Consider the following 22,756-nt stretch of genomic DNA (forward strand, 5'->3'; position numbering starts at 1 on the left):
AGCTTTCCTTCATAACACTGGCAATGTGCTTTTTCATCATATGCTGTTATCCCAAATCTAATCCTCCTCATGTAGCACAGTTTCACCAACAGTACACATCTCTGATTCTCTGTACTCCAAAATGTAACATCTTGAACTAACTAAAACTGCAACTCCACTCATTCATCCAAGCAAAAGATCTATTTAAATCTTCATGAACCTGACATCAGCATCAAGTCTTATAAATTCTCCCCCATCACTCAACTTTGCATTATCAGCAAACTGAATATCCTGTAAATCCACATATATCATCATAAACAAATAAGTTGAATATTGGAGCCCATGGTTATCTTCCTTTACTAGGTTATCTCTCACCCCAAAACACACACACACATACAAGTTCAAAATATCATTCAACCAACCAATCTCTTATTTACCATGGTAATCTATCAAAAGCTTCTGGAAAAGTTCAAGAATATCAAACATGAGTCTGCCTTACCCAATACATTTACACACTTTAATAAAATGTAAGCAGATTGTTAAAGTGTCTTACTTTTCATGAATCTATACTGATCATCATAGAGAACACTATAACCATCAATTAATCCTATATTCCATTTCAAAACAATCTCTTCAATACTTTAACCACAACTGCTGTTATACAGATATCATCATCAAATTCCTGGTATATACCCTCAAGGGGGTGTACAGGATATGATGGTACTACATGAAAAATTTACATCATTACTCCTTCCTATCTACATTTTCTACCGTCATGTTTAGCAGTTAATTATAATTAACTCTTATTACATATTCTACCCACTTAACCTTTTGGCCTAAGAGTTAATTATAATAAGGACCTGTAGTAATCTATGATCTTAAATTTAATATAATAAGGACTTATGTTAAGTTATGTTATTGATTAGTGGCCTAATCAATAACTTAACATAAGTTAAATTATATTAAATTTAAGATCATAGATTACTACAGTCCTAATTATAATTAACTCTTAGACCAAAAGGTTATGTGGGTAGAATATGTAATAAGAGTTAATTATAACTAACTGCTAAACATGAAGGTAGAAAATGGCACCACATGTGATAGCTTTTGGTTGTTTGGTGCAAGGCTGAAATTAATAGAGTAATATGTCTAGCAAAATATTAAGCAAATTTATTGCTCAAGTAAAAGGAGGGTGATTTTTTTGGACAGAGGGATTTTAATTATAGGAATTTGGATTGGTAGGATGAATAATATATGGTAACAGAAAATGAATTTTTAGGTTATATCAGCTGCTGCTGATATAACCTAAAAATCTGGTATCAGCTGCTGCTGGTTAGTGAGTGTTATATGAGGCACCAACTTGGAGGTGGTCAAGCACCTGGACTACCAAATGGAAATCAGCCCACATTCAGAGTCCACAATCAACCAATTCAATGCTCCAGATTAGGGGCAGCTGTAGTAATTTTATTATTATCTGACACTCCCAAGGAATCCAAAAGCTCATCCCAGGAAGGAACTCCATAATCACATAATCCGTGAAACTGTGTAGTTTTTTTTTTTTTTTTTTTTTAAAGGAAGGAAAGTATAAAAGCTTGATAAGCAACTATATTTTTGTTTTCATCCTTATTTTAAAGGTATGAGCAAACAAAAAGTTTGTGTCAAAAATTTTCACAACTAGCTACTTGTATATAAACAGAAAACACTAGTCAGACTAGTTCTGACTACAGTTTCTGTCCTTGGACAAAATTTTCTAATCTTATCTTTCTTGTCTTGAGTCCTAGGAAAAACAATCTGAGACCTTTCACAAATTTTCTGAAACAGAAAAGTGTCTAAATTGTTATAATTTTTTATTTTATCAAAATGAGTATCGTATCATTGTATAGATTATAGAATAAAATTTTACGACAAATCAATGAAACTATTCAATGAATGCGTAAATATAAAGTTATCCATTATTTTCTATATCTATTTGTGTTTCCTTTAAATATAATATAATACTGTCATTATATGTTTAATTCATCATATGCTGTTATCCCAGCATATGATGAATGTGCTGTTATCCAGCATAGGATGAAAGCAACCACACACAGTATTTTTGTTACACTAGTTGCTCCAAGTTCTTTCACAACTCTATTGCTCTTATCGGATGGTTTGTTGGTGAAACAGGGGGGAAAAGAAATCACTACCACTATTCAACTGGCTTTTATGCTGTAATGTATGGTGAAGTCGTTATTTTTCATTTTTATTTTTCAATTTGAATCACATTTGATAATTTGTGATTAATGTAAAAGTAACTATTTTAATTTTTCTTAATATCATAATTTTATTGTGTACAAATGGAGGATATTATGGATCCATTCATATTTTATAGGCGAATACAGAAAGAAACTTTTTAAAGTTTTGAATTTACCAGAGAGCTTATGTGAATATAACCTATAGCATCAAAGTTGCTTTGTTTTGCACTACTCAAAACATAAGCTCTACCCAGGTGCCGTATGTTTGCCTTTTATTAATTCAGTTAGGTTTCCCATCAGCTGTTTCAAACTCGTGGATCTCATCATTTGTTTACCAGTTTTCTATCACTCTGATGAAGCTACCACATATTTAGGTAGTGAAATTTTTGACAATATTTTGCTTACAAAGGAATAAATGTACAATGAACTGTGCAATGTGACACAGTTTTACCTTTAAGTTATCGAGGCAGATTCCTTTACTTGGACTAAGAAATGTAGCTATATTGTTAAATGTTGTATGAGCTATAAAGATAAGATGATCCACTACAATTTTTCCTCTCCTTGAAATCTTTGTAACCTCTATTATTCTCATCATCATCATTATCAAATTCCTGCCATGTACCCTCAAGGGGTGTACAGGATATGACAGTACTACATGAAAAAATTACATCATTACTAACTTCCTATCTACAATTTTCTTCCAAATCAGTCTGTTACTTGTCAAGACTCCAACATTATCAGATCTTATATTTCTATCGTCTAAGGCACTTTGTACCGTATCAATCCACATATATCTTGGTCTTCCTCTGGTTCTTTTTCCTGCCAACCTGGCAGAGAACACTTGTTTTGCTAATATTTCCTCGCCCATTCTGTTTAAGTGACCATACCACCTGAGATTAGCTCTGCTAACAGATTCCTGGATGCTGACAATGTCAAGTTCTTTCCTAATATCCTCATTTTTAATATGATATTGCCATTGATGCCATCTTTTCATGCCTATAATCTTTCTCAGGACTCTCATATCTGCGGTCTCTAGTCTTTGGTCAAGTGTTTTACTTCTGACCCAGCTCTCAGATCCATAAGTTAAAACTGGTTTGAACACTGTCTTGTATACAGCTAATTTAGTGTTCCAACTAATTTCTCTCTTATTCCATATGAATTTATTCAATTGACTTCCCACCATACCAGCTTTGCTTATTCTGTTGTCTATTTCTATATTTAATTTACCATCTTCAGTAAAAATAGTGCCTAAGTAGCTGAAATGTTTTACTTGTTCCATAGGTTCTCAATTCACAACACAGTTGACATTTTCAATGATTCTGCCTATTTTCATTGTCTTTGTCTTTTTATTGCTGACCTTCATACCATATCTATTACAACAGCTATTCAATTTAGTCAGAGAATCTTGCAGACTTGTAGCAGATTTATTTGGAAGTATAACATCATCCGCATAAAGCACAGAGCTGACATTAACATCTCCAATTTTGATATCAGGTTTAATACCACTTTCCTTCGTAATGTGATTCATATAGATAATGAATAACAGAGGGGATAATGAACATCCTTGTCTCACACCAGATTTAACATTAAACCATCTTCCTGTACTTCCTTCAATTCTAACTGCTGACTTACAACTCAAATAAAGACTAAGTATTGCTTGATATAATGCCCCATTGACACCATATAACTGCAGCGTATTGAATAGCTTCTCTCTTGTCATATGCCTTTTCCAAATCGACAAAACTTAAATACAGATCTTTGTTATATTCCCATACTTTCTCGACTATTTGTCGTAAAGTGAAGATCTGATCCTGACAGCCTCTATTTCGCCTGAATCCAGCTTGTTCTTCACCAAGGTATTTCCCTACTGAGAACACTCAGTAGGGAAATACCTCTGTCATTCTCACATTCAGTTTTATTTCCCTTTTAATATATGGGTACTATGAGAGCTATACTCCAATCATCGGCTTTCTGAACTATGCAGTGCAGCCACTGTAAGACTTTTATACCTCCATACTTCAGCATTTCTGGTTGAATATCATCTACTCCTGCTGCCTTTCCACATTTCAAGCCTTTGATGGCTTTTTCTACTTCAAGTATGGGTATGTATTCCTGACTGCATGCCTGGTCAGTGTTTTTTTATCACTGTGCAATCATCGCTGCTTGTTTCATTTAGCAGTTTTTCAAAGTAATTACTCTATACTTCAAGGATATCTTTTTCTCCTGTTTTCATGTCACCTTTATCATCTCTAACTCCTTTTACAGCACTCTTTCCTCCATTCCTAAGCTTCTTCAATAACCTCCAGAATATTTTGCCACCTTCTTGATATTTATTTTCTATATTCTTGCCAAAGTCCTCCCATGACTTTTGTTTAGCTAGTTTTACACACTGTTTAGCTTTCTTACATTTGTCTCTGCATTTGTAAGAGTAAAAGCTGACTTATTTGCCAGGAACTTTTGATATGCTTTCTTCTTTTCCTTCACTGCCTCTTTAACTTCCTGTGTCCACCAGGGAGTTCTGATTTTTTTATCCTTGCACACAACCTCACCACATGCCTCTCTGGCAGAATCGATCAATGTTTTCTTCAGAGTTTGCCACTGAATCTCCAGGATTTGATTCCTGTTCTCAAACTCTTTCATTTTTTCTTCAATAATCTTTGTGTACTTTAGTCTACAGTTCACATCTGAGAGCTGCTCAACTTTTATTCGCTTTAAAACTTTCTTACATGTTATTCTTTTCAATATGAAATTCAATTTTATCCTGCTCAAGACTAAATAGTGATCACTTCCAATTTCAAATCCTCTGTACACTCTGGTGTCCTGCACCAGGGAGAAAACATCACTATCAACAATAACATAGTCAATGAGACTTTTCTTATTCCTAGCCTCTTCTCTCCATGTGAATTTGTGCACATTTTTATGTTGGAACATGGTGTTAGTAATAACCAGTCCATGTCCTGAGCAGAAATCCAACAGATATTTGCCATTATTATTAGCTTTGCTCTTTTCTCCAAATTTTCCCAAAATATTTTTGTATGTCTCACAATCATTTCCTACTCTACTATTTAGATCCCCAACAAGGACCAACTTTTCCTTTTTCATTGTGTCAGTTGCTTTTTCTAAAGCCTCAAAAAATTCCTCCACTTCTACCTTAGTAGAACCTTCTGTGGGACCATAGGCACAAATAAGTCTCATTGTCCAGTTCCCCATTCTCATATTTGCCCACATTACTCTACTTGAGACTGACTGCCATTCAAGAAGATTAGCCTCGTATTTTGTGTTGAATACTATGGCTACTCCTTCTTTTCCTTGATTGTCATTGCTTGAATATAACATCATCATCATCATCATCATCATCATCATCAGATTCCTGCCATGTACCCTCAAGGGGTGTACAGGATATGACAGTACTACATGAAAAAATTACATCATTACTAACTTCCTATCTACAATTTTCCTCCAAATCAGTCTGTTACTTGTCAAGACTCCAACATTATCAGATCTTATATTTCTATCGTCTAAGGCACTTTGTACCGTATCAATCCACCTATATCTTGGTCTTCCTCTGGGTCGTTTTCCTGCCAACCTGGCAGAGAACACTTGTTTTGCTAATCTTTCCTCTCCCATTCTATTTAAGTGACCATACCATCTGAGATTAGCTCTGCTAACGCATTCCTGGATGCTGACAATGTCAAGTTCTTTCCTAATATCCTCATTTTTAATATGATATTGCCATTGATGCCATCTGTTCACGCCTCTAATCTTTCTCAGGACTCTCATATCTGCGGTCTCTAGTCTTTGGTCAAGTGTTTTACTTCTGACCCAGCTCTCAGATCCATAAGTTAAAATTGGTTTGAACACAGTCTTGTATACAGCTAATTTAGTGTTCCGACTAATTTCTTTCTTATTCCATATGAATTTATTCAATTGACTTCCCACGATACCAGCTTTGCTGATTCTGTTGTCTATTTCTATATTTAGTTTACCATCTTCAGTAAAAATTGTGCCTAAGTAGCTGAAATGTTTTACTTGTTCCACAGGTTTTCCATTCACAACACAGTTGACATTTTCAATGATTCTGCCTATTTTCATTGTCTTTGTCTTTTTATTGCTGACCTTCATACCATATCTATTACAACAGCTATTCAATTTAGTCAGAGAATCTTGCAGACTTGTAGCGGATTTATTTAGAAGTATAACATCATCCGCATAAAGCAAAGAGCTGACATTAACATCTCCAATTTTGATATCAGGTTTAATACCACATTCCTTCATAATGTGATCCATATAGATAATGAATAACAGAGGGGATAACGTACATCCTTGTCTCACACCAGATTTAACATTAAACCATCTTCCTGTACTTCCTTCAATTCTAACTGCAGACTCACAACTCAAATAAAGACTAAGTATTGCTTGATATAATGCCCCATTGACACCATATAACTGCAGCGTATTGAATAGCTTCTCTCTTGACACCTTGTCATATGCCTTTTCCAAATCGACAAAACTTAAATACAGATCTTTGTTATATTCCCATGCTTTCTCGACTATTTGTCGTAAAGTGAAGATCTGATCCTGACAGCCTCTATTTGGCCTGAATCCAGCTTGTTCTTCACCAAGCTTTTCTTCCACAATTCTTCTCAACCGCTTCTCAAGTATACTTGCATAGATCTTGCCAGGAACACTCAGTAGGGAAATACCTCTGTAATTCTCACATTCAGTTTTATTTCCCTTTTTATATATGGGTACTATGAGAGCTCTACTCCAATCATCGGGAATTCGTCCCTCTGTCCAGGCTTTCTGAACTATGCAGTGCAGCCACTGTAAGACTCTTATACCACCATACTTCAGCATTTCTGGTCGAATATCATCTACTCCTGCTGCCTTTCCACATTTCAAGCCTTTGATGGCTTTTTCTACTTCAAGTATGGATATGTATTCCTGACTGCATGCCTGGTCAGTGTTTTTTATCACTGTGCTGTCATCACTGCTTGTTTCATTTAGCAGTTTTTCAAAGTAATTACTCCATACTTCAAGGATATCTTTTTCTCCTGTTTTCATTTCACCTTTATCATCTCTAATTCCTTTTACAGCACTCTTTCCTCCATTCCTAAGCTTCTTCAACAACCTCCAGAATATTTTGCCACCTTCTTGATATTTATTTTCTATATTCTTGCCAAAGTCCTCCCATGACTTTTGTTTAGCTAGTTTTACACACTGTTTAGCTTTCTTACATTTGTCTCTGTATTCTGTAAGAGTAAAAGCTGACTTATTTGCCAGGAACTTTTGATATGCTTTCTTCTTTTCCTTCACTGCCTCTTTAACTTCCTGTGTCCACCAGGGAGTTCTGATTTTTTTATCTTTGCACACAACCTCACCACATGCCTCTCTGGCAGAATCAATCAATGTTTCCTTTAGAGTTTGCCACTGAATCTCCAAGGTTTGATTCCTGTTCTCAAACTCTTTCATTTTCTTTTCAATAATATTTCTGTATTTTAGTCTACAGTTTACATCTGAGAGCTGCTCAACTTTTATTCGCTTTAAAACTTTCTTACATGTTATTCTTTTCAATATGAAATTCAATTTTATCCTGCTCAAGACTAAATAGTGATCACTTCCAATTTCAAATCCTCTGTACACTCTGGTGTCCTGCACCAGGGAGAAAACATCACTATCAACAATAACATAGTCAATGAGACTTTTCTTATTCCTAGCCTCTTCTCTCCATGTGAATTTGTGCACATTTTTATGTTGGAACATGGTGTTAGTAATAACCAGTCCATGTCCTGAGCAGAAATCCAACAGATATTTGCCATTATTATTAGCTTTGCTCTTTTCTCCAAATTTTCCCAAAATATTTTTGTATGTCTCACAATCATTTCCTACTCTACTATTTAGATCCCCAACAAGGACCAACTTTTCCTTTTTCATTGTGTCAGTTGCTTTTTCTAAAGCCTCAAAAAATTCCTCCACTTCTACCTTAGTAGAACCTTCTGTGGGACCATAGGCACAAATAAGTCTCATTGTCCAGTTCCCCATTCTCATATTTGCCCACATTACTCTACTTGAGACTGACTGCCATTCAAGAAGATTAGCCTCGTATTTTGTGTTGAATATTATGGCTACTCCTTCTTTTCCTTGATTGTTATTGCCTGAATATAACATTTTGTATTTATTGCTCAGAAAGATCTCACCAGTTTTGGTCTTTTTTGTTTCAGTCACCCCTATTATGTCGATCTGGTACTTATCTATTTCCTCAGCTAGCTCCATTTCTTTGCCATTCAGGCTTCTTACGTTGATAGTACCGATCTTTAACTCTGGTGATGTTGAGTTGGGGTTTGTTTTCAGATTTGAATATAACATTTTGTATTTATTACGCAGAAAGATCTCACCAGTTTTGGTCTTTTTTGTTTCATTCACTCCTATTATGTCGATCTGGTACTTATCTAATTCCTCAGCTAGCTCCATTTCTTTGCCATTCAGGCTTCTTACATTGATAGTACCGATCTTTAACTCTGGTGATGTTGAGTTGGGGTTTGGTTTCAGATTTGTTCCAGTAGCTGACTTTTCGCTGTTCGCCCTGGTTCCCTGGCGAAAACAACGGGGGCCTCGTTTAACCGGGCGACGCCCCAGCCAGCATTAAATTTTGTCATGTTGTACCATCATTTTTTATTTTGGTTTAACCAATAAGAATACAATTTGGTCGGCTAAATCCCAAATTGCCAGCCCATCCTCGTTTGTTCAGTATCCAAGTAGATACCCAACAGGGTGCACCACGAGAAGGTGAGGATTGGACATTAATTCAGAAGCCCTGGTCGGTTCTCCGCATTCCTTTAAAGGCTATGTGGAGGTCTCCTCTCAGTTATACAGATTTGACCATTAAGCACCCCTAATAATAATAATGCTTAACAAAGGTTGAAATATTATGCACAGTATTCTGCACATCTGAAAGGAAGCAAGCTTTGTATTACGAGATCTCTATATATAAATAGCCTAGTCATAAAGATATGTCACATGCAAACTTGGTTTGCTTCTACTTGGATAGAGGATTAAACAGGATCATAATTTCTTGGCAAATTTAATTTACTAAGATATTTATAAGTCAAAATTTGGTAATCAAATGATGATCCTTTCATTAATCATTAATTTATTTCTGTTTCACCTCTTTATCCAAGAAATGTTTTAAATAGTAACAAAAAAGACCTTTACAATTTATACAACTTTTCTCTCTCTTTTATGTGTAAAATATGTGTAATGTGGTGAAATTGGATATTATTATCCTCCTCTCAAAATCATAGGGTAAATATTGGTTATTTTTTCTCAGCACAGCTATTTTTTATATTTTATTATATTCTCTTTTTATTATAAATATTTATTAATATAATAAAAATTATTATATTAATTTTTTATTATATTCTCCAATGATTTTGAAAGTAGTATCATTTGTATAGAAATTAAAATTACTCTCTGATATAAATAATAGTTCCATCCCATATTAATTCCTACACTCCTCTTTTGGTAATTATGGTAAGACATTTTAAAAATCCTAAGTACATTTTATAGAAAGTGTTGTACACTTTCTAAAAATCAAAATAAATCAATTTTCATCAGAGGATGTTAAAAATGTTAACAACAGGAATATTTTCTTCATTTTTGAACTACCAGACCTAGTCCACTGAATAGTAATCAACTTTACTACACTACGTATTGGAGAGGTCTTAAGTGGTAAAACTTGGTACCTTTTCTAAAAATCAAAATAAACTGATTTTCATATTAAAATGTTCATCACAAGAACTATTTAGGAAAGCAGTGTAGTTGTCATCTTTCCAGTGACAATAAATTTAGTTTAATCCTTTATCCAAGTGTAAGCAAACAAAGTTTGTGCCTGAAAATATCTTCAGGACTGAGGTAAGGTAATGCTGACAAGACCTCAATAAAGGTTGAAACCAGTCTGGGTAGTGGCCTTTCCCTTAATGCATAGCAGTATACAGGTCTGCGAGGAGATGTGCTTTGCATTATGAGAGATACCTGAAACAAGGAGTGATGCGAGTTCGGTCCACCTTTGCTCGGAGCTGCCTGGTGTTGCACTACCTTACCTCAGTCCTGAAGATATCTGCAGGTGCAAACTATGTTTGCTTACACTTGGATAAAGGATTAAACTAAATTTATTATAGTCTAACACTTGGTTAGACTATAACTTTCCAGTGACATGCTCAACGTCAAGCATTTAAGTAGGGAATTGTACAGCCCTTATTTGATGGGTAAGAGCAGTAAAACAGGTCCATAGGCCAGTCACTAGATGGTACACAAGGCCAAACTTGATGGTAGCATGTCAGGAGGCTAACCAACCAGCTAGTAAATAAAGGTTGAAATCGGTCTGGGTAGTGGCCCTTCCCTTAATGCATAGCAGTATACAGGTCTGCAAGGAGATGTGCTTTGCATTATGGGAGATACCTGAGAAAATTTGGATGGCTTGTTCATATCAGAAAAAAAAAAAAAAAATTAATGTAATATTTCATCTCATAGTAACTTGAGGAATTTTCATGGATAAAGATAATATGGTAAAAAGTATTTTGAATAAGAACACAGAACATCAAGCAAGAATCCAAATATTTCGATTGCACCCCAGCATAGTCATCAGTGACTGGCTTTTTTTGTTACTTAAATGCAGAATTATAGCCTCCCAGATGTTTGAAAGTTTTTTTACTCCATACTTGTTTAGGTTAAGATCAGAAAACACAGGCAGAGATAATCGTCTCTTTTGAATCAATCTTCCCTTCAGTAATTCTTCTCAATCTAACTGCATGTAGGCATGTATATATATTTTGTCTATTTTATAGGGATTGTAGTCAGTGGCTAAAAAAAGTGTTACAGATGTACCAGAATTCAGTGGCATGAACTGTGTCATTTGATCACATAGTCCTGGCTTTGTACATAAATGTTTTGAAGATGGCATACTACTGGGATGGGTGATGGTGTGATTACTTACAAAAGTAATTTACTGTGCATGTGGGTTTAGTATAAAAGAAAATGCTAATAACCCATTTGGTAGTCATGTAACTACAATATCTAGAAAGGGAATAAAGTTGTTTAAAGGTGCACTGGTAAATTTTTAACGACTGGCTTCCTTAAAAAAAAAAAAAAAAAAAAAAAAAAAACTCCCTTTGTAAGAATTACAACCCCTCGGAAGTATTATCAGCACTTTTGCTTAATTTTGTCTGGATTGCTTCATAGGATAGTGATATTATTATTAGGTTCATGCCAATTCTAGGAACGCAAAATCTCTGACAGATGTCGAGCATGAGAATGTTATCATCTTAAGAAGCAGCAGCCCAGGCAATGTTTGTTGAAAGATGGCAGATGCTTGTTGAAAAATAATATTCCTGCAAAATTGCTAGCAGAGATAATGCCTACGCAGGCCACCAGGTAGAGAAGAGGGCAGAGGAAAGGAAGCACAAAAAAGTGCACTCCATCTGAATTTTCTATGTGACTATATATAAGCTTATTGCCCACATGCTGGGAGGAACTCGTTGGAGGTTTAATAGAGTGAAACAGCACAGAGAAAGGATATTAAAAATGCTAATTCTTCCAATATTTCATCTCGGTCAGAGAGACATCTTCAGAGAGCACAATATGTGACTTATAACACACCTAGGATGTAAACTGAGATCTTGAAGTTTATGCAACCATATTTATTCAAATTAAGCTGACTTTTTGAAAGCAGATGCAGATCTGAAAAACAGTCTTTCTCTTCTAAATGCTAGATGGGACTGCATTAGAAGGAACAATGCAGTCCCATCTAGCTCTGTATATTTTTCCTTTCCATAAATAATAACCTGAATATATACAGCAAATTTGAATAATTCAAATATGTCAAAGGGAAATGTGGCTTGCTGGCTGAACAGTTATAGCATATCTACTCTTCAGCCAAAAAACTGCACTGAGTCCTGCCATGGGTATGGATATTTGTTATTGTCCTACTAACTGTGTGGAAAGGGCATCTGCAATCCTACCATGTCTTCTATGTGTTTTATCAAAGTTGTAATTTGTGCTCTAAAGATACTGGTCAAAAAAATGAAATATATCCAGTGAAATATCAGCAAATATATTAAATTAATTATTTTCTCTAGGTGTGTCATTAATAGCATGAAGTTCTAGCATGGTATATCCAATTCCCTTCTCTCATCTCGCTCTGCTGTCACTCTATTACAGAGCATGAGCAGATTGCAAAAGCAAGATCTACCTTTCACAAAACCATGCTGCCCTCTATAAAGTATCATAATGCTATATGTCCATCTCTGAATGCAATTCCTAACTAGTTTTTTTCAAACACTTGGATGACTATACCAGAGATACTAATTGGTCTATCATTTGCTGCATCAGTCCTGGCTGCACCCCTGTATAATGATATCATCTTGCTCCGTCCACTTATTAGATATCATGCATGTGTTCAGAATCTAAACAAACAGATCAGAGACACTACCAAATCTCTTGTAGAGTCCTTCAGCACCTATGCTGATATCCCATTCATTCTTGCATTGTTCAAATCAAGCTCTTGCAACACTTAATACCTACAACACCTGTAGTTTTTCATCAAAGAATAAAGGTTGATATGTGGGAATACAGAATACCCTCAGCATCCAAACAGCTAATATATCTTTCTGGAAAGCATACCTTATTAAACTGCACCCTTTACAACTAGGCTGTTATTAGTGCCCTGACACAACCAAATTCATTAAGGTTATTCTTACGTGGTTATTCATTCTTTTGCTCATTACATACCGTAACATCCGCTTGGATTTCTCTTGACTTATTCAGCTAATTTCTTTTCTTAAATCTGATTTCCCTTTCTTGGGTATCACTCTCCTGTTCTGCTCTTTACACTACTCCTGCCTAATTATTATACTCCTCATGATATCAGATCTAAATTCTCTTTTTATCCAGCTCTTCCTTTAAGTGTTATTCATCCTTCAACTTCCATGTAATTTATTTTCTTCAATCCGAAGACAAAGTCAAAAGCAGCTTCCTTCAAAATTCCTTTGGGAACTTCCCATGCACTGCTGATTCCTTTACCATGCAGTTTCTCATTCCAAAGGAACTTCAAGCTACCTTCTCAATATATCATAACCACTTAATATGCAAGCAGATGGAACTGCCTTGTAGTTCCACATGTCCCTTCTTGCAAATACTGTCATCTCCCATGTACCATGTGTCCCTTCCATCACATGTGCTTAAGGTAGTAAATTTTATAAATTCTCTTGCCCTTATTTTGTATGCATTTTCTTACCTCCAATCTATATCCTCACAGTTGAGATCAGACATAAGGCTAATCCTCCTTACATCCATAAGATTTTGTCTGTCTGTGTTTCATGGTCCTCTTCAGACAATCCTGATCTGCAGCAGCACCCAATTGTGTATTTTGTCCTGTTAACATCTATCTCACACCAACCATCTCAAACCCATTGCCTGTATTATGCATCCTACCACCACCATCTAATATTTCTATTCTGGTTGGATTTAACTTCTCTGCAGTCATCAACAATAATATTTCCCCCACACTCCTCCTATTTTGTCCTCTCTGAAGTAACTTAGCCCATCACATTTATTCCTGTAACAATATCCTGCTCTGTCAGCCAGCTAATAGCAACAATTTTACATCTTTGAGAAAGCCTTGCCATTATTCCCAATGCTTATGACATTAATGTATTCACGTGATGGTAAACCAGCAGGATAACAAGGATTCTGGTAATTCTTAAAACATGGCCAGTTCAAACAGAGAGCTGGGGGTTGATTCCTCAACCATCTTCCACTGTATTTCTACAGTTTTCACTTTTCTTTCTTGACAAAGCAGTTTTCTCTTTCATTCTGTATGTTATTATCTCATAATGATGCTTAATTTAATGCATGTGTCTACACTTTCATCCACGCATCCTGACACACATCTCATTTCCCTGACTATTCGCATTCACACTTTCCCCAAAGAACAAAACCATTCAAGTGTAATCAAATCTGCAAGTATAAATCCTTTTGACCATCAGAATTACCCCATACATCAACACAGTTCTACTCAATTAACTGCATCATGAATACTGGGTATAAATTATGGACCATCAATACCAGCACCAAATATCATTGTTTGAGACCAACGGATATATCAAAGAAGTATTTTTTATTAAATAAGTTATGCAAATAAAACCACTGTTTTCTTTCTAGTAACGTATGCTTTGTAATTTATGATGAAAAATAATACAGCTTAGCAATACTAATCACTCAAGCACAGAAAACTATAATTTTCAGAATAAATTCAGAAATTTATAAACAAGTCACTTTTCAATCAAAATACCACATGTAGAAGGATGCTGTCTGCAAGTCTGTCTAATAAAGTATAATAACTATGGTTATATATTTTAAAAACATACCTAGAATAATTTGAATTTCTACAGATTTGTGTGATCAATGAATTATATTTTTTTCATAATGCATCAGCTACATCTGATATGTTTATTTTAATACTAAATATTTAAAAATTATTAAATTTTAATTTAATAATTTTTAAATATTTAGTAATAAAATAAATTTAGTATTAAAAATTAATTCTTAATTAAATAACAAAACAGCAATTATATTGATGATTAATATTAATTATTACTACTTGCATGAGTCTTGAGACTTCCCACTCTGGATGGTGGCATTTCTCTCTCATATGCTGAATCTTCTGTAAAAAAGATAAAATACTATACTATATTTTACACAGATACAGAAGTCTGCTTTTCATACAATATCCAGTGATAAAAAATACAAATTGTTTTAACCTCAATATAATCAGATTACATTAATTCAATGCTTGTAATTTACTAAAATGAATTTTAAAAAATATATGAAACAATCAATTAAGTATGCATTAGAAAGTATATTAATTCTTGTGTTTGCTTGGCAAGTCTCAGAGAACAATATCCATAATATGATCAGCATTTTTCTTCTTATAGATCAATGTTTATAATGCAATTGAATTAGTAAGACATGTGGGAGGTTGTTTTTTTTATTATTTTTTATTTTTATTTATTTATTTTTTTAAATCTAAGAGAGTGTGTCTTCTTTGAGCCTAAACTGGACCTTTCAGGTAACACATTTCAAACAACTTTTTTGGGGGATTAGCTTAAAAAATTCAATAAACCCAACAAAGGATTTGAGCTATATTATAACTAGGTAATTTATATTTTACTGATTATGTTTTTGTTTTAAAGTGACAAAAAAATTTGCATATTATATATAATTAGAACAAAAATTATTCATAAGCATCTTCTTATAGCATTTTAAATCTAGTTGGCAGTATATATGAGAAGTTTAGCCTTTTTTGTTGTTTGTTTCTTTCTTTCCATGTTTGCAAGATTAGTGGCATTTGAAAGTAATAATAATAATAATAACAGCAACTCTAAAGTAACATACATTGTACTGCCAAATTCCCAGTGCAGTGTTGACCACATTTTTGGAATTTATACATCTAAATATCATAAATGCAATTAATTTTTATTTCAAAATAAAAATACAAAGGCAAACATTTTTTCATACATTACAAACATTTGTTTTCAAACATTTCAAAATGCTTTTATTTGAAAATGTTTCAAAAATACCAATTTTGAAAGAAAAAAAAAAAAAATTGGTAATTTTCCTTTTAATGAACCAGAATTTCACAGTAATTTCCACATAAGAGTTAATCAGTAAAATGACCAAATAGTATCTCCAACTAAGGATAGCTTTGTCAGCATCACAAAATTAAGATAGCCAAAAAAAAATACTTTAACTACACATAAATGAGTGATTAAACAATGAAACTGTAATAGTAGCTTGTGAAATATAGATAGTAACCAGGACAGTCTGCAAAAGTTATTTTTAACCTCAATATACTTTTTTATTCATTTCTATTAAGAGGGCATACAGTTCAGTCAGGGCTGTCGCCAGATTAGATCGCACCCTGAGGCAGTCAATTAAATATTGCCCCTGATGGATTATAAAACAAAAATAAAAGAAATTCTCCAATTCCTACTTTGTTTTTATTACAAGAGAAACATTAATGCAAAATAATTACATAATAATATTAATTAAATATTTGCTTTACTGGGATATTGCACAATAAAGCTATTTATAAGCTCTTCTAAACATTAATGAAAATAATTAAAGAGCGAAAACTTAAATATTTTCGACATCTAACCAGACAAGAAGGCATTCAGAAATTAATATTAGAAGGGAAATTGGATGGAAAAAGAGGGAGAGGTAGATCCAGGAGAATGTGGTTAAAAGACATTAAAGGGTGGACTGGCTTCAATTACCAAAAATGTTCCAGAGCAGCAAAAGAAAGAAAAAGGTTCCGTGACATGGTTGCCAACCTCCTTCTAGGAGATGACACTTGAAGAAGCTCTTCTAAATTTAAATTATAAGCTATGTTGATATAGTTGCTAGACCAACCAATCTTTCTTGGGTCATTCCTGTTCACAAATAATTTTTAATCAGTTTAAGCTTGGAAAAACTTCTTTCCGCACTTGCTACGCTGACAGGAATTGTTAGCATAGAGGCAGCACCTACTGCAATATGGCTGAACGAGTGCCCTTATTAAGCCGCATCGTGAGGCAGGCTGCCTCTATGTTACACCCTGTCGACAGAACTGAGTTCAGTCTCCTGCAATGTACAGTCTGAAAAAAAAAAAACGATAAGTTAGAGTGTTAATTAGCAATATATTATAACTTTAGTGTAATTTTAGTCTGATTTGGTTGCGACTGAGTGTGGCATGCTTACGTTTTGTAGTTAATCAATTTGAAACACTTTTTTCAGAATAACAGTTAACGTCAGCAAAAATGATGGTAAGAACAAGGCCATCCAGATTCATGGTGCGAAAATCAAGCATGCTGAGTGGAGTAGATTTTAACAAGATGGTTCATTGCTAGGAATGTAATATGTACGCATGGACCAATGTGGCAGATATGTTTGTTGAGAGATTAAACAAGAGAATTGAAGATCTGCAGAAAGTGCGATATGTTAATGAATTGTGGTGAATTTGAATGAAAGTTGGGAACTGGGAGTGAAGAATACCAGAAGAAAGGCAGTGATGGATGTAAGACTAAGAATGATAGCCAGAAGAGTGAGCGTGAGAATATGAATGTGAGGAATGCAATTGTAAATATGGAAATGATTAAAAATGACAAACCAGGCATAATTACAAAAGCAGAAGTGTGCCCAACTGATGATATAAAAGCTGGCAGACTGTGGAAACGAAAGAAATTCTGATAGATGGAGCAATAGCAAGAGCTGACGAATGAAATGATTAAGATGAGAAATGAAATGAGGCATGTTCAGAATGAGAAACATTAGTGCAATATGGTGGTTGTGAATAGAAGAGTGCAAAAATAATAAAATGAAAGATAGATAGTGGAGAGAAAAAAAGTAGCAAATGACTTGAGAATAGCACTATCTGGGGATTCTATCATAAAAGTTGTGGCAGATGAAAGGATGCACAAGGTATGTTTTCCAAGAGGGAGAATGAACAGGTTGACAGGAGAATGAACATGAGAAACAAGCATGCAAAGTAGTTAGTTGAAAGTTTATTTTTCACTTGGTTAGAGTATAATAAAATTAGTTTAATCCTTTATCCAAGTGTGAGCAAACAAAGTTTGCGCCTGAAGTATCTTCAGGACTAGGGTAAGGTGATACAACACCAGGGCAACTCGTTGCATAGGTGGAGAAAGCTACCAACACTCCTATCTCAGTATCTCCTATAATGCAAAACACATCTCCATGCGGATATGAAGAGGCTCCCACTGAAGAGACCTCAATAAAGGTCGAAACTAGTCTGGGTAGTGGCCCTTCCCTTAATGCATAACATTAGACATATCCGTATGGAGATGTGTTTTGCATTATAGGAGATACTGAGATAGGAGTGTTGGTAGCTTTCTCCACCTATGCAACGAGTTGCCCTGGTGTTGTATCACCTTACCCTAGTCCTGAAGATACTTCAGGCGCAAACTTTGTTTGCTCACACTTGGACAAAGGATTAAACTAATTTTATTATAAAGTAGTTAGTTGTTGTTGTTGTTGGGATGAATGATTTGGTTAGGTATAGGGAGAATGTGAGATTGGATATCAGATGATTACTGAGGAAAGTGAAAGACAACAGTGTGGTAGGAAGGGTAGTTTGTGCGTTGCCAAGGTATGACAATGACCACAGAGCAAAGATTTTTAATGGAATGTTAACAGAAACGTGTAAAGAGAGAAAAGAGTGCAGTTTATAACGTGTGGGATGAGTTTGAGAGATGAATGAACTGTATGAGAGTGACGGACTACATTTGAATGGTTTTGGAGTGTTGTCATTTAGGAAGGTTGCTGCTGGAAGGATGTGTAATGAATGATGCAAACAAGGTCAAAGAAGTCCAAGATGATATGAATGATTAGGAGAGTGAACTAGGTGAGATTGTTGCTGTTGTGAATGGAGAAGAAAATATAAGATCAGGAATGCAAGTTGGACAAGGAAATGGGAGTGGGCCAGGGAGGTCAGAGAGAGAGAGAGAGAGTGCAACAAAAGTGGATTCTAAAAGTGGTAATGAATGTACATACCTTGATGATCAGCACAGGAATGAAATGGTCAGGAATACATGGGGGGATCAAGTTTTGGGGGGTCTACGTAGGACAGAAGATGAGCAGACAGGAGCAGGTGAGGAGAAGGAACACATGGGGGATAGCATGAGTAGAACTGGTCATAGACCAAGAAATGAATTCTAAAGTTTATTTATGAATGCCAGGCGTATCAGAAATAAGGGAGATAAAAAATTATTGCATTGATTGAGTTCATGTGCTTGAAAATAGTTGGAATAAGGAAACATAGCTGGATGAGAATGATACCTTGACAATAGAAATGGAAGGATATGATGTTTTTCGTGAAGATGGGAAAGACGGGGGGGGGGGGGGGGTGCTGATGGCAGCAGGGGGAATTATGTCCACGCAAGGCTGAGATACAAGGAGAAAAAAATTGGCAGTAGTTAATAAAATGAGATATTTGGTTGGGTGTTGCTACAGGCCAGGGAATGTGAAAGGTGGACACAAAGAAATGTATAGGCAACTTGGCTTAGTGAGCAAGCAAAGAGTGATCATTATGGATGATTTCAACTATGGCAATATTGATTGAATAGAGAGATAGCATCAAGAAATAAGGAGAATGTTGTCCTTTAAGAACTTGAGAAATTCAATCTCAGGCAGTACATAATGGAGGGAACACAAGGGTTAAGAGTCTTAGATCTAGTTATATCATCAGAGGATGTGATTGTGAATGGCCTGCCTAATCTTCCAAGCAAGAATAACAATGAAGTGATCACCTGGATTGCAGCCAATCATATGAGAACATCTATAAAAAAGGAATACATGTGAAACTACAACACACTGGTGATTAAGGAAAGCTTAGGAGACAACTGGGAGCCTTTAACAGACTGCTACATGATAAGTTAGCAGCTAAACTGAAACAGATAGGATTAGATAACAGACCAGGAAGTTCGACAGCTGATTAGCTGTTAGACAGGTATCAGCAGGTTGTATATGGAGGAGTGGTATTCCAAAAGAGGAAGATAACTAGTGGAGTGCCACAGGGATCTGTTTTGGTACCATTATGTTTAACTTGTACGTTAATGACATTGGCTTAACTGGTGATGTACAGTGGTTTGCTGATGATACAAAATTTGGAAGGGCTATGAGAAGCAGAGCAGACAAAGCCTTGCAGGAGGATATTTATAGACTATTTGAGTGGACAAATGTATGGAACTATCAGTTCAATGTTGCAAAGTGCAAGGCCTTGAAATTTGGTTCGCAACATTAGCATGCAGAGTATACAATTAATGGAGAAATTCTGAAGGAGGTGGAGGAGATGACAGATCTGGGAATGATTGTGGACAGAGACTTGAAGTTGAGAAGTCACATTGCTAATATTATAAGAACATCCGAATGGATTATGACAATAATGAGGAGGACATAGACATGCAGAAGCAAACAGGTCATGGTTCCCTTGTATAAGACTTTGATGAGAGCACATATGGAGTGCTGTGCACAGATTTGGTTCAAAGTCAGTGTTGGGTTTTTGAAATGTCAGATATGAGGAGAGATTGAGGAAAATTAGATTTAGAGACTTGTGAATAGAAGAAAAAGAGGAAGATATGATTGAGACTAGTGATATCACATGCCCATTTGCTGTTGTGGCTTATGCAACCCAGGCTACAAATTCATGTTAATTTGACCGTATGACTGCATTTTTCAAAACAACTTAAAACAAACACAATGTGTTTGTTTTAAGATATGTTAGAAAACAATACTGAATGCTATATTTGGTTGGTATATTTGAATTACTCAAAGATGTAAAATTTGGAAGATCAAGACAAGGCTAAACTCCTTCAACTACAATCATACAATCCGCAAAAGCTCTGGCCAGAAAACGGACATTCAGTAGATCAACAACACTGTTTCTTATTGTAAATATGAGCAAAAAAAGTTCATCATCATCAAATTCCTGCCATGTACCCTCAAGGGGTGTACAGGATATGACAGTACTACATGAAAAAATTACATCATTACTAACTTCCTATCTACAATTTTCCTCCAAATCAGTCTGTTACTTGTCAAGATTCCAACATTATCAGATCTTATATTTCTATCATCTAAGGCACTTTGTACCGTATCAATCCACCTATATCTTGGTCTTCCTCTGGGTCGTTTTCCTGCCAACCTGGCAGAGAACACTTGTTTTGCTAATCTTTCCTCTCCCATTCTATTTAAGTGACCATACCATCTGAGATTAGCTCTGCTAATGCATTCCTGGATGCTGACAATGTCAAGTTCTTTCCTAATATCCTCATTTTTAATATGATATTGCCATTGATGCCATCTGTTCACGCCTCTAATCTTTCTCAGGACTCTCATATCTGCGGTCTCTAGTCTTTTGTCAAGTGTTTTACTTCTGACCCAGCTCTCAGATCCATAAGTTAAAATTGGTTTGAACACAGTCTTGTATACAGCTAATTTAGTGTTCCGACTAATTTCTCTCTTATTCCATATGAATTTATTCAATTGACTTCCCACGATACCAGCTTTGCTGATTCTGTTGTCTATTTCTATATTTAGTTTACCATCTTCAGTAAAAATCGTGCCTAAGTAGCTGAAATGTTTTACTTGTTCCACAGGTTCTCCATTCACAACACAGTTGACATTTTCAATGATTCTGCCTATTTTCATTGTCTTTGTCTTTTTATTGCTGACCTTCATACCATATCTATTACAACAGCTATTCAATTTAGTCAGAGAATCTTGCAGACTTGTAGCGGATTTATTTAGAAGTATAACATCATCCGCATAAAGCAAAGAGCTGACATTAACATCTCCAATTTTGATATCAGGTTTAATACCACATTCCTTCATAATGTGATCCATATAGATAATGAATAACAGAGGGGATAATGTACATCCTTGTCTCACACCAGATTTAACATTAAACCATCTTCCTGAACTTCCTTCAATTCTAACTGCTGACTCACAACTCAAATAAAGACTAAGTATTGCTTGATATAATGCCCCATTGACACCATATAACTGCAGCGTATTGAATAGCTTCTCTCTTGGCACCTTGTCATATGCCTTTTCCAAATCGACAAAACTTAAATACAGATCTTTGTTATATTCCCATGCTTTCTCGACTATTTGTCGTAAAGTGAAGATCTGATCCTGACAGCCTCTATTTGGCCTGAATCCAGCTTGTTCTTCACCAAGCTTTTCTTCCACAATTCTTCTCAACCGTTTCTCAAGTATACTTGCATAGATCTTGCCGGGAACACTCAGTAGGGAAATACCTCTGTAATTCTCACATTCAGTCTTATTTCCCTTTTTATATATGGGTACTATGAGAGCTTTACTCCAATCATCGGGAATTCGTCCCTCTGTCCAGGCTTTCTGAACTATGCAGTGCAGCCACTGTAAGACTCTTATACCACCATACTTCAGCATTTCTGGTCGAATATCATCTACTCCTGCTGCCTTTCCACATTTCAAGCCTTTGATGGCTTTTTCTACTTCAAGTATGGATATGTATTCCTGACTGCATGCCTGGTCAGTGTTTTTTACCACTGTGCTGTCATCACTGCTTGTTTCATTTAGCAGTTTTTTCATTTAGCAAAGTAATTACTCCATACTTCAAGGATATCTTTTTCTCCTGTTTTCATTTCACCTTTATCATCTCTAATTCCTTTTACAGCACACTTTCCTCCATTCCTAAGCTTCTTCAACAACCTCCAGAATATTTTGCCACCTTCTTGATATTTATTTTCTATATTCTTGCCAAAGTCCTCCCATGACTTTTGTTTAGCCAGTTTTACACACTGTTTAGCTTTCTTACATTTGTCTCTGTATTCTGTAAGAGTAAAAGCTGACTTATTTGCCAGGAACTTTTGATATGCTTTCTTCTTTTCCTTCACTGCCTCTTTAACTTCCTGTGTCCACCAGGGAGTTCTGATTTTTTTATCCTT

At 35.3% G+C, this 22,756-nt stretch overlaps 1 protein-coding gene across 6 annotated transcripts in view; it reads right to left on the minus strand.

Moving 5' to 3' along the window:
* Window positions 1-22,756, minus strand: part of LOC150095552 (uncharacterized) — a 486,687-nt gene that overhangs the window by 383,493 nt on the left and 80,438 nt on the right. For 4 of the 6 annotated variants that reach the window (XM_090410226.1, XM_090410227.1, XM_090410225.1 and 1 more), the window contains exon 4: window positions 14,873-14,931. In XM_090410226.1, the coding sequence (XP_090266352.1) occupies window positions 14,873-14,931 (59 nt within the window). Of the gene's footprint in view, window positions 1-14,865; window positions 14,932-22,756 lie in introns of all 6 variants that reach the window. The other 2 variants (XM_090410229.1, XM_090410228.1) reach the window with 2 other exon arrangements.

The sequence above is a fragment of the Typopeltis vanoorti genome, chromosome 20 (assembly GCF_054136105.1).
Source record: "Typopeltis vanoorti isolate ZY-2024b chromosome 20, IOZ_Tvanoo_1.0, whole genome shotgun sequence".
Classification (NCBI taxonomy): domain Eukaryota; kingdom Metazoa; phylum Arthropoda; class Arachnida; order Uropygi; family Thelyphonidae; genus Typopeltis; species Typopeltis vanoorti.